This window comes from Acipenser ruthenus, chromosome 28 (genome assembly GCF_902713425.1).
Source record: "Acipenser ruthenus chromosome 28, fAciRut3.2 maternal haplotype, whole genome shotgun sequence".
NCBI classification, from domain to species: Eukaryota; Metazoa; Chordata; class Actinopteri; order Acipenseriformes; family Acipenseridae; genus Acipenser; species Acipenser ruthenus.
The window spans coordinates 9,487,050-9,504,419 of NC_081216.1; the positions used below are offsets into that span (position 1 = coordinate 9,487,050).

The 17,370-nt window shown below is 45.6% G+C and overlaps 1 protein-coding gene across 1 annotated transcript; it reads left to right on the forward strand.

The window, feature by feature from the left end:
• The first annotated feature begins 285 nt into the window (after window positions 1–285).
• On the forward strand, window positions 286–12,808 carry LOC117434646 (E3 ubiquitin-protein ligase RNF113A-like). The gene is made up of 10 exons (XM_034057241.3): window positions 286–467; window positions 2,042–2,115; window positions 8,854–8,955; window positions 9,293–9,400; window positions 10,021–10,130; window positions 10,643–10,749; window positions 11,083–11,172; window positions 11,632–11,725; window positions 11,804–11,910; window positions 12,146–12,808. The coding sequence occupies exons 1-10, from the start codon at window positions 365–367 to the stop codon at window positions 12,232–12,234; spliced, it is 984 nt and encodes a 327-aa protein (XP_033913132.2). The 5' UTR covers window positions 286–364; the 3' UTR covers window positions 12,235–12,808.
• Window positions 12,809–17,370: the final 4,562 nt, after the last annotated feature.

A 17,370-nucleotide genomic window follows, 5' to 3' on the forward strand; every position in this document is an offset into this window, starting at 1 on the left:
CCTCTAGAGGGCAGCAGCAGGTATTTTTGGGTTAGTTGCAATTGAGACCTTTTTTAGTACGCAGCTGGGGACTAACTTCAGCCGCCAAGTTCGTTGCAATTGGCATTTAACTAGTTTAGTACGGAGCTGCGTTCATCCCCCTCCCAATCAACAACCTTACACGGGCAACGACCGTTCCACCTTTTTTAAAATCCCAATCTAACCACTGAATATATATATATAAATATTGATTAATATATTAACTCTGGGAGGACCCAAGTCTTTTTTGACGCTAGATGTCGCTGTTTTATAATTACACGTACGAAGCGTACGAATCTGTGACTGGACTTGTTTTATAGTTCGTTGTTTGTTATTTAAAAAAAAAATGGCTGAAAACGAAGAGTCCAAATCCACCTGCACTTTTCTTTTTAAAAAAACGAACAAAAAATTCACAGCTCGTAAACGGAAAGCAAGCGACAGCGACGCGGGTGAGTTTACTGACTCGAGCAGGGGCCGGTGTGTGGAGTGTAGCTTCGGCGAGAGAGAGAGAGAACAGGCACTGTGGTCACTGTGAGACAGGAGAGGTCGAGACAGAGATTCACTTCCTGACACACTGTGAAAAATATAAAAACATAAGGGACATTTTCTTCCCCAAATTCTGTGATTTAGTCCCAGAATTCCCAAAAATGTGTGATACCCAGAAGCTGTCAATCCTGCTGGGGGAAGACAAACACACAGCCAGACTGGCTGGTCAATACGTGGAGACCTGTCATAGCCTGAGGGACAGACCGTGAACACGTCACACTAGAGAGGGAAAAGAGAGAGGGAGGGAGGGAGGGATTCTGTTTAATATAGAAAGAGGGAGGGGGTATTGTATAATTGAGGGAGGGGGGATTCTGTTTAATATAGAGGGGGGAAGGGGGTACTGTTTGATATAGAGGGGAAGGGAGGGATTCTGTTTACTGTATTAATATAGAAGGAGGAGGGATACTGTTAGTATTAAGAAAAATTCTTTGTCTGTATATTTGAGTTGGTTATGCCATGTATGTGCTTTGGCAACACAATTATTTTTATTGTCATGCCAATAAAGCCAATTTGAATTGAATTGAATTGAATTGAGAGAGAGAGAGAGAGAGGAACAATGGTAACAAAATATTATATTATTTTGTTACCATTGTTCCTTGTTTGTATATATATGCATCTGTTCATAATATGTATGTATTTGCTTTGGCAACACTGTGGAAAATAAGTCATGCCAATAAAGCACTTTGAATTGAATTGAATTGAGACAGAGAGAGAGAGAGAGAGAGAGAGAGAGAGAGAGAGAGAGAGAGAGAGAGAGAATGCACTTCGTACTGTGATAAGACTAACTCACTACGCTTGCTCGTTCAAAGCATTTACTGCATACATTTTACAGATATATAGGACTTACATTTAAAATAACTTTTTAATCCTATACCTTTCAGGTGTACTTTCAGTTTAACACGATGTAATTTCAGTTAATATGCTTTAACTGTAAACAACAAATGGTCCATTATCACGCAATTAAACTTTTCTGTGCCTATGCAGCAGTGTGGGCAGCTTCAAGCATGATCTGCCAGTTTGAAATGTGCACGAAAAAGACATGACATCAAAATAAATGTCACGTGCACATTTCAAACTGGTAGGTCATACTTGCATTGAAGCTGCCGAAACCGCTGCACATGCACATACACGTGATCTTGTTTAGTCTTATTTAGCAGATGGTCAACCTGTGATGATTAACCTGTGTCACGCTGCAATCTGGATTAGCAGGTGTATTAACTTTAGTCCAATCAAGTGGACTAAATCTGCTTAATCCACGAGTGGACTAGATCGACCCGCCGGGACCCAGTCTGGTGTAATTGATGTCGCGGTATTCCGGTTAGCTTTGCTGTTTTAAAAAGCCGCGTTTATATTTTCAAGATTATACAGCAGCTTGTCATAGCAATGATAACATTAGTTGATCACTTCAGTGAAATGGATGTACTGATGATATACCAAGCGATGCTATACTGAAGAGACTCGATGCCCTTTCACACAGACAGCGACGAGGAGAAGAATGCCGTGAAGCGGAAGGAGAGGAAGGCTGGGCCGGCTAATCCCATGATCCAGAGGGTAAGAGAAGGGTGCAGGGCGTACCAAAACTTGACCTGTGCAATGTCAAAAAGTGGTAAACTGTCAGATTTTGGTACAGGTGCAATCAATTGGGCAGCAGTGTGGAGGAGTGGTTAGGGCTCTGGACTCTTGACCGGAGGGTCGGGGGTTCAATCCCAGGTGGGGGACACGGCTGCTGTACCCTTGAGTTTAAGTTTTGTAAACTTAAACTGGAAACACAACCAATTTCTCTTAAAAGAAAAACAATTCACGATGAACAAGACCAAATGAAAAGCTGCACAAGTAAACACATTTCCAAGAGCCAATGTTTTGCATATGATACATATTCACATACCTTTTTCTTAATGGTGGAAAAATCTGATGAATTACATTAAAACCAATGTAAAAGATTGGAAAATATGATAAAGTAAAAGACGAAAACAGCGTAGCGGATTTGAATGGGTGCTTCCCTGCTTTGTTAGCGGAAGTTGTTTAGGCAGTGTGATGCGTATCATGCTTTAACGTGTACCTCACAATAACACTACGCTGGTTCAGTGTGCTGGGAGGGAGTCCCACAGGCTTATTGGTAGTGGTTCAAGGCTTGGGAAACGCTGCTAGACATATACACAGCAGAGTCACTCCTTGCATGGCTCCCTCACTAAACTAAATCCATAGTTATGTGTTTGTATTTGTGTATTGCCTTGTCATGTATTTCAAAACGCTGCTCCTCTCTTCCAAGGCTAGTCACGGCTCTGCCTGTCTGTGTGAGTTACTTTTAAGCCGGCTGGTACTTTGAGATCTGCCAATAAGGCCTCTTGTTTGCTTTGGTACAAGAACTCCATTACAATCCTAGAGAGTGAGGGCTCTGTGCTCCAGGTCCTTCACTTCCACATTGTGTCTGCAGTGCTGCGTCTGGCAGTGTTTTAAATCTAAGCTTAAAACACATCTCTTTGATCTGGCCTTTCACTAATGAGCAGTTTGGAGCTCTTTTGGCTTGCTATGTGCTTTTGTAAAGTGCCCTGGGATGCTTGCACATGAAGGATGCTATATAAATGACACTGGTACGGTGTGGGGTATGCTATGGTGTGCTGTGGTATTGCACTAATGTGATGTTCACTGTGTGGGGTATGGTATGCTGTGGTATTGTATTAATGTGATGTTCACGGTGTGGTGTATGGTGTGGTATTGCATTAATGAGATGTTCACGGTGTGGTGTATGCTGTGGTATTGCATTAATGAGATGTTCACTGTGTGGGTATGCTAAATTGTGGTATTGCATTGAGATGTTCACTGTGTGGTGTATGGTGTGGTATTGCATTAATGAGATGTTCACTGTGTGGGTATGCTATGCTGTGGTATTGCATTAATGAGATGTTCACGGTGTGGTGTATGGTGTGGTATTGCATTAATGTGATGTTCACTGTGTGGGGTATGCTAAGCTGTGGTATTGCATTAATGAGATGTTCACGGTGTGGTGTATGGTGTGGTATTGCATTAATGAGATGTTCACTGTGTGGGGTATGGTATGCTGTGGTATTGCATTAATGAGATGTTCACTGTGTGGGGTATGGTGTGGTATTGCATTAATGTGATGTTCACGGTGTGGTGTATGGTGTGGTATTGCATTAATGAGATGTTCACGGTGTGGTGTATGGTGTGGTATTGCATTAATGAGATGTTCACGGTGTGGGGTATGCTATGCTGTGGTATTGCATTAATGAGATGTTCACGGTGTGGTGTATGGTGTGGTATTGCATTAATGTGATGTTCACGGTGTGGTGTATGGTGTGGTATTGCATTAATGAGATGTTCACGGTGTGGTGTATGGTGTGGTATTGCATTAATGAGATGTTCACGGTGTGGTGTATGGTGTGGTATTGCATTAATGAGATGTTCACTGTGTGGTGTATGGTGTGGTTTTGTATTAATGTGATGTTCACGGTGTGGTGTATGGTGTGGTATTGCATTAATGAGATGTTCACTGTGTGGGTATGCTAAGCTGTGGTATTGCATTAATGAGATGTTCACTGTGTGGGTATGCTATGCTGTGGTATTGCATTAATGAGATGTTCACGGTGTGGTGTACGGTGTGGTATTGCATTAATGAGATGTTCACTGTGTGGGTATGCTAAGCTGTGGTATTGCATTAATGAGATGTTCACTGTGTGGGTATGCTATGCTGTGGTATTGCATTAATGAGATGTTCACTGTGTGGGTATGCTAAGCTGTGGTATTGCATTAATGTGATGTTCACGGTGTGGTGTATGGTGTGGTATTGCATTAATGAGATGTTCACTGTGTGGGTATGCTAAGCTGAGGTATTGCATTAATGAGATGTTCACGGTGTGGTGTATGCTGTGGTATTGCATTAATGAGATGTTCACTGTGTGGGTATGCTAAGCTGTGGTATTGCATTAATGAGATGTTCACTGTGTGGGTATGCTAAGCTGTGGTATTGCATTAATGAGATGTTCACGGTGTGGTGTATGGTGTGGTATTGCATTAATGAGATGTTCACTGTGTGGGTATGCTAAGCTGTGGTATTGCATTAATGAGATGTTCATGGTGTGGGGTATGGTGTGGTATTGCATTAATGAGATGTTCACGGTGTGGTGTATGGTGTGGTATTGCATTAATGAGATGTTCACTGTGTGGGGTATGGTATGCTGTGGTATTGCATTGAGATGTTCACTGTGTGGGGTATGGTGTGGTATTGCATTAATGAGATGTTCACGGTGTGGTGTATGGTGTGGTATTGCATTAATGAGATGTTCACGGTGTGGGTATGCTAAGCTGTGGTATTGCATTAATGAGATGTTCACGGTGTGGGGTATGGTATGCTGTGGTATTGCATTAATGAGATGTTCACGGTGTGGTGTATGGTGTGGTATTGCATTAATGAGATGTTCACTGTGTGGGGTATGGTATGCTGTGGTATTGCATTGAGATGTTGACTGTGTGGTGTATGGTGTGGTATTGCATTAATGAGATGTTCACGGTGTGGGTATGCTAAACTGTGGTATTGCATTAATGAGATGTTCACGGTGTGGTGTATGGTGTGGTATTGCATTAATGAGATGTTCACTGTGTGGGGTATGCTATGCTGTGGTATTGCATTGAGATGTTCACTGTGTGGGGTATGGTGTGGTATTGCATTAATGAGATGTTCACGGTGTGGGTATGCTATGCTGTGGTATTGCATTAATGAGATGTTCACTGTGTGGGGTATGGTGTGGTATTGCATTAATGAGATGTTCACGGTGTGGTGTATGGTGTGGTATTGCATTAATGAGATGTTCACTGTGTGGGGTATGGTATGCTGTGGTATTGCATTAATGAGATGTTCACTGTGTGGGGTATGGTGTGGTATTGCATTAATGTGATGTTCACGGTGTGGTGTATGGTGTGGTATTGCATTAATGAGATGTTCACGGTGTGGTGTATGGTGTGGTATTGCATTAATGAGATGTTCACTGTGTGGTGTATGGTGTGGTTTTGTATTAATGTGATGTTCACGGTGTGGTGTATGGTGTGGTATTGCATTAATGAGATGTTCACTGTGTGGGTATGCTAAGCTGTGGTATTGCATTAATGAGATGTTCACTGTGTGGGTATGCTATGCTGTGGTATTGCATTAATGAGATGTTCACGGTGTGGTGTATGGTGTGGTATTGCATTAATGAGATGTTCACTGTGTGGGTATGCTAAGCTGTGGTATTGCATTAATGAGATGTTCACTGTGTGGGTATGCTATGCTGTGGTATTGCATTAATGAGATGTTCACTGTGTGGGTATGCTAAGCTGTGGTATTGCATTAATGTGATGTTCACGGTGTGGTGTATGGTGTGGTATTGCATTAATGAGATGTTCACTGTGTGGGTATGCTAAGCTGTGGTATTGCATTAATGAGATGTTCACGGTGTGGTGTATGCTGTGGTATTGCATTAATGAGATGTTCACTGTGTGGGTATGCTAAGCTGTGGTATTGCATTAATGAGATGTTCACTGTGTGGGTATGCTAAGCTGTGGTATTGCATTAATGAGATGTTCACGGTGTGGTGTATGGTGTGGTATTGCATTAATGAGATGTTCACTGTGTGGGTATGCTAAGCTGTGGTATTGCATTAATGAGATGTTCATGGTGTGGGGTATGGTATGCTGTGGTATTGCATTAATGAGATGTTCACGGTGTGGTGTATGGTGTGGTATTGCATTAATGAGATGTTCACTGTGTGGGGTATGGTATGCTGTGGTATTGCATTGAGATGTTCACTGTGTGGGGTATGGTGTGGTATTGCATTAATGAGATGTTCACGGTGTGGTGTATGGTGTGGTATTGCATTAATGAGATGTTCACGGTGTGGGTATGCTAAGCTGTGGTATTGCATTAATGAGATGTTCACGGTGTGGTGTATGGTGTGGTATTGCATTAATGAGATGTTCACTGTGTGGGGTATGCTGTGGTATTGCATTAATGAGATGTTCACGGTGTGGTGTATGGTGTGGTATTGCATTAATGAGATGTTCACTGTGTGGGGTATGGTATGCTGTGGTATTGCATTGAGATGTTGACTGTGTGGTGTATGGTGTGGTATTGCATTAATGAGATGTTCACGGTGTGGGTATGCTAAACTGTGGTATTGCATTAATGAGATGTTCACGGTGTGGTGTATGGTGTGGTATTGCATTAATGAGATGTTCACTGTGTGGGGTATGCTATGCTGTGGTATTGCATTGAGATGTTCACTGTGTGGGGTATGGTGTGGTATTGCATTAATGAGATGTTCACGGTGTGGGTATGCTATGCTGTGGTATTGCATTAATGAGATGTTCACTGTGTGGGGTATGTTATGCTGTGGTATTGCATTAATGAGATGTTCACGGTGTGGTGTATGGTGTGGTATTGCATTAATGAGATGTTCACTGTGTGGGGTATGGTATGCTGTGGTATTGCATTAATGAGATGTTCACGGTGTGGGGTATGGTATGCTGTGGTATTGCATTAATGAGATGTTCACGGTGTGGTGTATGGTGTGGTATTGCATTAATGAGATGTTCACTGTGTGGGGTATGTTATGCTGTGGTATTGTATTAATGTGATGTTCACGGTGTGGTGTATGGTGTGGTATTGCATTAATGAGATGTTCACGGTGTGGTGTATGGTGTGGTATTGCATTAATGAGATGTTCACTGTGTGGGGTATGGTATGCTGTGGTATTGCATTAATGAGATGTTCACGGTGTGGTGTATGGTGTGGTATTGCATTAATGAGATGTTCACGGTGTGGGTATGCTAAGCTGTGGTATTGCATTAATGAGATGTTCACGGTGTGGGGTATGGTATGCTGTGGTATTGCATTAATGAGATGTTCACGGTGTGGTGTATGGTGTGGTATTGCATTAATGAGATGTTCACGGTGTGGGTATGCTAAGCTGTGGTATTGCATTAATGAGATGTTCACGGTGTGGGTATGCTAAACTGTGGTATTGCATTAATGAGATGTTCACGGTGTGGTGTATGGTGTGGTATTGCATTAATGAGATGTTCACTGTGTGGGGTATGCTATGCTGTGGTATTGCATTGAGATGTTCACTGTGTGGGGTATGGTGTGGTATTGCATTAATGAGATGTTCACGGTGTGGGTATGCTATGCTGTGGTATTGCATTAATGAGATGTTCACGGTGTGGTGTATGGTGTGGTATTGCATTAATGAGATGTTCACTGTGTGGGGTATGCTATGCTGTGGTATTGCATTGAGATGTTCACTGTGTGGGGTATGGTGTGGTATTGCATTAATGAGATGTTCACTGTGTGGGTATGCTAAGCTGTGGTATTGCATTAATGAGATGTTCACGGTGTGGGTATGCTAAACTGTGGTATTGCATTAATGAGATGTTCACGGTGTGGTGTATGGTGTGGTATTGCATTAATGAGATGTTCACTGTGTGGGGTATGCTATGCTGTGGTATTGCATTGAGATGTTCACTGTGTGGGGTATGGTGTGGTATTGCATTAATGAGATGTTCACGGTGTGGGTATGCTATGCTGTGGTATTGCATTAATGAGATGTTCACGGTGTGGGGTATGGTGTGGTATTGCATTAATGAGATGTTCATGGTGTGGGGTATGGTATGCTGTGGTATTGCATTAATGAGATGTTCACTGTGTGGGGTATGGTATGCTGTGGTATTGTATTAATGTGATGTTCACGGTGTGGGGTATGGTGTGGTATTGCATTAATGAGATGTTCACGGTGTGGTGTATGGTGTGGTATTGCATTAATGAGATGTTCACTGTGTGGTGTATGGTGTGGTATTGCATTAATGAGATGTTCACTGTGTGGGGTATGTTATGCTGTGGTATTGCATTAATGAGATGTTCACTGTGTGGGGTATGTTATGCTGTGGTATTGCATTAATGAGATGTTCACGGTGTGGTGTATGGTGTGGTATTGCATTAATGAGATGTTCACGGTGTGGGGTATGTTATGCTGTGGTATTGCATTAATGTGATGTTCACGGTGTGGTGTATGGTGTGGTATTGCATTAATGAGATGTTCACGGTGTGGTGTATGGTGTGGTATTGCATTAATGAGATGTTCACTGTGTGGGTATGCTATGCTGTGGTATTGCATTAATGAGATGTTCACGGTGTGGGGTATGCTATGCTGTGGTATTGCGTTAATAAGATGTTCACTGTATGGGGTATGGTATGCTGTGGTATTGCTTTAATGAGATGTTCACTTCTGTGCTCTTCAGACGAAGAAGGTGGAAAAGGAGAAGGTGTCTTCCAGCGACAGCGGCGGAGAACAAGAGAAGTCGAATAAAATCACCATCGAGTACAAATCCACCAGATCTGCTGTACGTACCTCCTGAAACAACGGCAGGGTCTGTGTGCATGTCCGAGCAGTGCTTTAACACCTGAGCTGGGAGAGGGACGGTTTATTCACTGTTGTTTTTGTAATATATATATATATATATATATATATATGAACCCTGTGTAAGAATGGAGAATGTTAGATGCTGTGAATCAAGCTGTGTAGAATTTGGATGTGCTTTAAAGTGTAATCTTGTAGAACAGTTAATAAGTGGAGTCGATGCGTTTGTCATGGAACGCACTGCGTTTCTGTGAGTATTTCTGCATGCAGTGCTGTTGAGTGTGTAATGGCTGTGGGTGCCGCTCCCCCTCTCTCTGTAGAAAGCGGAGGGTCCCGAGGACATGGGCGCCACGGCCGTGTACCAGCTGGACACGGAGAAGGACAAGGACGCGCAGGCCATCTTCGAGCGCAGCCAGAGAGTGCAGGAGGTGAGCCTCATACCCCTGACCCACACAGACCTCTGTACTGGAGAATACTGATCCCTCACTGCCCTCACAGACCTGCCTGTACTGGAGAATACTGACCCCTCACTGCCCACACTCCCACCCCTGACTGTGTGCAGGGCGGCTGAGATGGCAGGCAGGCAGGCAGGCAGAGGGGGTTGGGGTTTGGAGAGGGGGTTGGGGGTTGGGGGTTGGGGGTTGGAGAGGGGGTTGGGGTTGGAGAGGGGGTTGGGGGTTGGAGAGGCGGTTGGGGTTTCAGCTTTCACAAATCTCTGCATGCACTTTACATCATATTTCTGTTTGAAGAAGTGACTTTACGCAAGTCTGTGGAATATAGAAGTGACGGTACTGCATACATGTACTGGCCTGTTTCAAGCACTGTGACGCACAAAGGGAATAGGTAAAAAAAACAAGCAAGCCTGATAATGGGAAGCAGCAGCAGTTTGCGTTATTCCAGTAACTTATTGCATATTTTATAAAGATAATGGCAGTTATAGCTCCTAGTAGTCCTGGAAGTATTGTCTTATTAGTCATGCAAGAAGTGTACTTTTAAAAATAAAAATGTCACTTTCTCACCTTGTATATATTGTTTTCATCTTCAACAGGAGATAACGGGGAAGGACGATGATAAAATCTACCGTGGGCTCAATAACTACCAGAAGTTTATCAAACCCAAGGACACATCGATGGGGAACGCCTCCTCTGGGATGGTCAGGTAGGACATGGCGATGGGGAACACCTCCTCTGGGATGGTCAGGTTGGACATGGCGATGGGGGACTGTCTCCTCTGGGATGGTCAGGTAGGGATGGGTTGATGGGGGACGCCTCCTCTGGGATGGGTTGATGGGGGACGCCTCCTCTGGGATGGTCAGGTAGGACACGTCGATGGGGGATGCCTCCTCTGGGATGGTCAGGTAGGACACGTCGATGGGTCTGACCGATGCTACCTCACTGAAATAAGGGTGGTCTGATCGATGCTGCCTCACTCTCTGATAGAACGGGAGTCTGATCGATGCTGCCTCACTCTCTGATAGAACGGGAGTCTGATCGATGCTGCCTCACTCTCTGATAGAACGGGAGTCTGATCGATGCTGCCTCACTCTCTGATAGAACGGGAGTCTGATCGATGCTGCCTCACTCTCTGATAGAACGGGAGTCTGAGGCAGGTTTTGCTGGGAATGGATGTTTCTTTCTGTGGCTTCTGATAAAGTGAGTTCTTTTCTATAGGAAAGGTCCAATTCGAGCCCCTGACCACTTGAGGGCGACAGTGAGGTGGGACTACCAGCCTGACATCTGCAAGGACTACAAGGAGACCGGCTTCTGTGGCTTTGGAGGTAAAACTAATGCCCCTCCTCTCAAAAACTAGCCCCCTCATCTTAAAAACTACCCCCCCCCCCCACACTTAATTCCTCCCTCATCCAGAACTATTAAACACTCAAGTGTGTGCTGAATGTAGAAATACTAAAAGAAACGTTAATAACTTCAACGACAAATGTTTCTGGACCGGAGGTCTCTTTCCTTGTTTTTTGAAGACAGTAATAAAGACTTCTCCTATCTGAAAAGCTTTATTGCTCCTTCATGATGATTCTTTCGTTCTCACTCTGTCCCGTCAGTGTTTTCCTGTTCTGTGTTTCAGTTCTTTGCTCACTCTATCCTGTGTCCCGCAGACAGCTGCAAGTTCCTGCACGACCGCTCCGACTACAAGCATGGCTGGCAGATCGAGAGGGAGCTGGACGAGGGCCGCTACGGGGCCAACGGTGAGCTGTGCAGGAGCGCTTGTGTGCAAACATTGAGCCAGCGAGGCTCAGCCCTCAAGGGCTAATTGTTGTAATTCCTGGTTTGCTGTTTATTTATTAAATTAAATGATTTTATTTGGTCATGCACTAAACACAATTATAATTACATTGATGCACTGTAGACGCTCTAGCTTTCTAATTTCCATCAACAGTCACCAGAAAGAAAAAAAAAAAATACGTTATAGCTTCAACTGAACCATATCACATACAGATTTTACCAGATTAAGTATTAAAGATACTCCTGCATATATACAGACGTCTATCACAGATTTTCACAGGTTCTAGAAGCAAAGGTGTACTGTAATGTTCCAGATAGTTGACCCAGATTCTCGTGTGCCAGTTTTAAATCCAGTAATGTATAACGCTGCTGAAGGCATTGGCTGTAACTGGGTCTCCTCTCCTCTCTGCCCTCCTGAGCAGACGATGAGAACTACGAGGTGAGCAGCGATGAAGAGGACCTGCCCTTCAAGTGCTTCATCTGCAGGGAGTCCTTCAAAAACCCTGTCATCACCAAGTACGTTCCCCCCTCTCCTCTCCTCTCCTCTGGTCTGTTTATTCAGAGCCCCTGATTTCCTCTCCTCCCTGTCTGCAGGTGTCGGCACTATTTCTGTGAGAGCTGTGCGCTGCAGCATTACCACAAATCCCAGCGATGCTACGTGTGCAACGAGCAGACCAATGGCGTCTTCAATCCCGCTAAAGGTACTCGGGAACAGTGGCTTGAAACCTGGTTCCAGGAGACCTAGTTTGAGGCAACTTTGCTGTATCAAAATGCCAAGTCTCCCCTGGTGTGCCATGCAGTCTCCTGAAACTAAGTTCCAAGCCACAAAGTGGCTCCGTGTTCCCTCAGCGCAACTGTATAAACATGCTGACCTCTGTTTGACATGCAGATCTTTGACATGGTGAAACACTGAACACTCTGCCTCTCTCCCTTCAGAGCTGATCACCAAGATGCAAAAGCTACAGGCTGAGAGCTGTGAGCAGTCAGACAGCGGCGAGCAGCAGGAGCACGGGGAGGACCTGTAACCCTCTCCGGAATTTCCTTTATTCCTTTTTAATGGTCACTGCCTTTTTGAATGTGTAACGTGCATCTATAAGCGGGAAATGCAACTTTTTTCTTTTGATTAAAAGTTAGTCATGTTTTCCTGAGTATGAAATAAAAAGAGAGGGCACAGGGATTAGTCTGATATTATTTACAGAAAGATACCACCAGGCATAATCCTCTCTGTATCTAAAGAGGTGCCCTACATGTGCTGAATGATGGCATCATCAGACTGTGTTGAACCAGTAAAGGATGTATAATGCATTGCTGTTTATGATGCATTAACGGAAAAGAAACGAAAAAACTGCATTCAGTGGAGCCGTCTTGATCCTTCCAGTTTAAGTAATAGAAACGATATTGGCTGGAATCACAGTCGCAGTCTGCTCAAGGTGCCCTCACAGGTGAGCACATCGGTGAGATCTCACCTGTAATCAGAGAGGGACGAACAAGCAGCAATTCAATTCAACAGGGCGCTTTTACAAGCAGCTGCCAATCCTTAGCTTTCAATAGATGTGGTGTTTTTCTTTTTTTTTATGCAATAAAATTGTATGGTTGTTACACTTTGTCTTTTTTCAGGTTGAGGACTCTCCAGGAATATGTAGAAGAATGAGAGTGTTAGGCTGTGTTCCCTGTTGACAGAGGCTCTGGCTTTGCGCTGGTTCAGCAGCAAGTCATCAGTGTGATCCCCCCGCACTGCCCCCAGATACAGATTCATCATTAAAGCCAATCCTAGCGACCCAACAGCATTTCTCCACATTCAAGTTTTATTTCTGACCGCGGTAGTAGAATTAAAAGAAACACACAGAACATTTCAGTTAAAAATAAATTTAAAAAAAGGATACCGAAGGATTCAGTTCAGAACATGCATTGGATCAGTCTCCCCCTCCCAGACCCTGCCCTGAGACTGAGGAATGCCAGTCCAGTCTCATCCCCCACGGAACCAGCATCCAGGGTCCTTAACTTGTACAACACCTCAGTTTGAGTGTCTATGATGCCAGAAGGGATGTTGAAACTTCAAGCCAGTGGTGTCAAACTCTGCCTTTGTGATCCATTCTAATCAGGGCCTGAAATAATTTGTCTCAAGATAATTTAGCACCTGCTTGGAACAAAGACCTGGACTGGAAGGGACCTTGAGGGCCAAAGCTGTGCAACTCAGCTCTGAACGTCTTCGAGACACAGGCTGACAGTCACTGTGCTTTAGGGGTTATTACAAAGAATATAATTAGTTTGTCATTGTTAAAGACTCCTCCTCAAAAGCATGTATTGCTAATACTACTGAATATCTTGTGATTCAGAAATTACCATTTAACATTGTATGTAAAAAAACTTAGTAGTCGACGGGAAAAAAAAGACAAAGAAGTGACGGAGGAGGAATTTGAGTTTACTGTATTCAAAGCTTTGTTAGCAGAGATCGAGAAGATGGGGAAACAAAAAGTCAGAGCCAGGTTTCAATGATTCGTCAATACTGCTGCCGTTCCTCCTCTCTCCGCCTCTGTCTCACAGCAGCCTGCTTTAGTAACGAGCATTATGACCTCGCTCTTCCGCGCTCCCTCTCTTCAGCTTAGTGTGGATGAGGGTGTCAGGTAGGGATCCTGCTGTTTTCACTCCCTCCTCACTAATCCCAGTCACCCATGTCCAGCTGGCTCCCTTCCCTGACCCCCCCTCTGAAAACGAGCAGTCCCCCTTTCTCCTCTCTTCTCCCAGAAGTCCGTCCTCCAGTTGGCTCAGTCTCCCCCCTCCCTCCTCCCCTGTCCTATAACCTCTAGCTTGTTCAGTCTCCCTCCCCCTCCTCTCTCAGCAGTCCCAGTCCCAGTCCTCCAGCTGGCTCAGACTGGTCACCCGGGGGAGTCGTGAGGTTGGGCACACTCAAAGTGTGTGATGGGGGAGACAGGACGGAGCAGCTCGGGGAGTGTGGCTGAGGCACGCCGCTTAATCTGCAAAAACACGCAATAACAGTCGTCCGTGCAGAAGACACGGGCACACTGAGACAGCCACACCACTAGAGGTGCTAGAATTAAATCACCACAGTCTCAATTAAACATTGGCCCTGTTTAGCTAAATGAACAAGGAAACGCAGTATCGGGCAGGGTTCAACCCGGGGTCTGACAGACAAACTATTGGCTGAGTTTCTTCGCTTTTGTACTTGGTTCTACTGTGTGTGCACTCCCCAGGTTTGGGCTCTGCTTTGCTCAGGCTGGGTCAGGTTTGGGCTCTGCTCTGCTCAGGATTGGTCAGGTTTGGGCTCTGCTCTGCTCAGGCTGGGTCAGGTTTGGGCTCTGCTCTGCTCAGGATTGGTCAGGTTTGGGCTCTGCTCTGCACAGGCTGGGTCAGGTTTGGGCTCTGCTCTGCTCAGGCTGGGTCAGGTTTGGGCTCTGCTCTGCTCAGGCTGGGTCAGGTTTGGGCTCTGCTCTGCTCAGGATTGGTCAGGTTTGGGCTCTGCTCTGCACAGGCTGGGTCAGATTTGGGCTCTGCTCTGCACAGGCTGGGTCAGGTTTGGGCTCTGCTCTGCACAGGCTGGGTCAGGTTTGGGCTCTGCTCTGCGCAGGCTGGGTCAGGTTTGGGGTTCCACCTCCTCTCGGGATCCCTCTGCAGACAAAGCTCCACGAAGCTGTGGAAGTGTGTGCTGAATGTGCGGTTGTAGGGGTGCGGGCTGGGCTCTCCTTTGGTGGGGTGCAGTCCACAGGCTCCGGGGTCAGCCCCCAAGCGGAGCTCCTCAAGGGGGATGGTACTGGTGTCCAGCAGGCAGGGCACCGTGCCGTTCAGCTTCTCCAGCAGCATCTGCAGGGGGCACAGCGTACTGCAATCACTGAGCCTTTGACAGCTTTGATAAACTGGTACATCATTAATCTTCATTTCTGAAGCTGTTGAGAGCGTGCGATATTTATATATGTGATATTGTGATATTTATACCCCCGTCTCGGTCCGAGTTTCCCAAACTCACCGCACCTGTCTGTCTCTAAGCCTGACTCTTTTATTTATGTTTGTACCGCAAAGCCGTACACCGACCTGCCGCTCGGGAAGGGACAACAGAGGTGCCACCTATTGGTCAATGACGGACTGGCAGTCGCTGAATCCCGACTGTCTATTCGATCGCTTATCTGTAAATCATATTTTGAGGCTCGTCTTGGCAGCTGCCCGCATCCTGTGCGACTCTCATGGGCTGATGAAAAAGTATTACCATGAAAACACACAGTCTGCACAAGCTGTACAGCGCACCCGTTGAGTGAATAACACAGAGTCTGCACAAGCTGTACAGAGCACTGACTGAGTGAATAACACAGAGTCTGCACAAGCTGTACAGAGCACTGACTGAGTGAATAACACAGAGTCTGCACAAGCTGTACAGAGCACTGACTGAGTGAATAACACAGAGTCTGCACAAGCTGTACAGAGCACTGACTGAGTGAATAACACAGAGTCTGCACAAGCTGTACAGAGCACTGACTGAGTGAATAACACAGAGTCTGCACAAGCTGTACAGAGCACTGACTGAGTGAATAACACAGTCTGCACAAGCTGTACAGAGCACTGACTGAGTGAATAACACAGAGTCTGCACAAGCTGTACAGAGCACTGACTGAGTGAATAACACAGAGTCTGCACAAGCTGTACAGAGCACTGACTGAGTGAATAACACAGAGTCTGCACAAGCTGTACAGAGCACTGACTGAGTGAATAACACAGAGTCTGCACAAGCTGTACAGAGCACTGGGCACAAGTCAATACTAACCATTTTTTAATTTTTCTCATTAAAAATATTGTATTTGTTTGTTTGTTTGTTTTTTACAAATACATACATATACAGTATATTATATGGGTCTACTGACTTCATAATGTTACAGTAGAGTCTCTTGAAAAAGCCTGTCCAATTGAATCAGTGCTGGTCACTGTTTGAACTCTAATTTACAGCAATACATGAGACAGAACCCCGCAAAAGAGGTAGGATTGGTATAGCCCATACCTTGACCCTAACCCTGCAAGAGAGGGAGGATTGGTATAGCCCACACCCTGACCCGAACCCCGCAAGAGAGGGACAATTGGTATAGCCCACACCCTGACACTAACCCCGCAAGAGAGGGAGGAATGGTATAGCCCACACCCTGACACTAACCTGGCAAAAGAGGTAGGATTGGTTTAGGAGGCTGTGTGGTCCAGTGGTTAAAGCAAAGGGCTTGTAACCAGGAGGTCCCCGGTTCAAATCCCACCTCAGCCGCTGACTCATTGTGTGACCCTGAGCAAGTCACTTAACCTCCTTGTGCTCCGTCTTTCAGGTGAGATGTAATTGTAAGTGACTCTGCAGCTGATGCATAGTTCACACACCCTAGTCTCTGTAAGTCGCCTTGGATAAAGGCGTCTGCTAAATAAACAAATAATAATATAGCCCATACCTTGACCCTAACCCTGCTAGAGAGGGAGGATTGGTATAGCCCACACCCTGACACTAACCCTGCAAGTGAGGGAGGAATGGTATAGCCCACACCCTGACCCTAACCCTGCTAGAGAGGGAGGATTGGTATAGCCCAAACCCTGACACTAACCCTGCAAGTGAGGGAGGATTGGTATAGCCCACACCCTGACACTAACCCTGCAAGTGAGGGAGGATTGGTATAGCCCACACCCTGACACTAACCCTGCAAGTGAGGGAGGATTGGTATAGCCCACACCCTGACACTAACCCTGCAAGTGAGGGAGGATTGGTATAGCCCACACCCTGACACTAACCCTGCAAGTGAGGGAGGATTGGTATAGCCCACACCCTGACACTAACCTTGCAAAAGAGGTAGGATTGGTATAGCCCATACCTTGACCCTAACCCTGCAAGAGAGGGGGGATTGGTATAGCCCACACCCTGACACTAACCCTGCAAGAGAGGGAGGAATGGTATAGCCCACACCCTGACCCGAACCCCGCAAGAGAGGGAGGATTGGTATAGCCCACACCCTGACACTAACCCTGCAAGAGAGGGAGGAATGGTATAGCCCACACCCTGACCCGAACCCCGCAAGAGAGGGAGGATTGGTATAGCCCACACCCTGACCCGAACCCCGCAAGAGAGGGAGGATTGGTATAGCCCACACCCTGACACTAACCCCGCAAGAGAGGGAGGATTGGTACAGCCT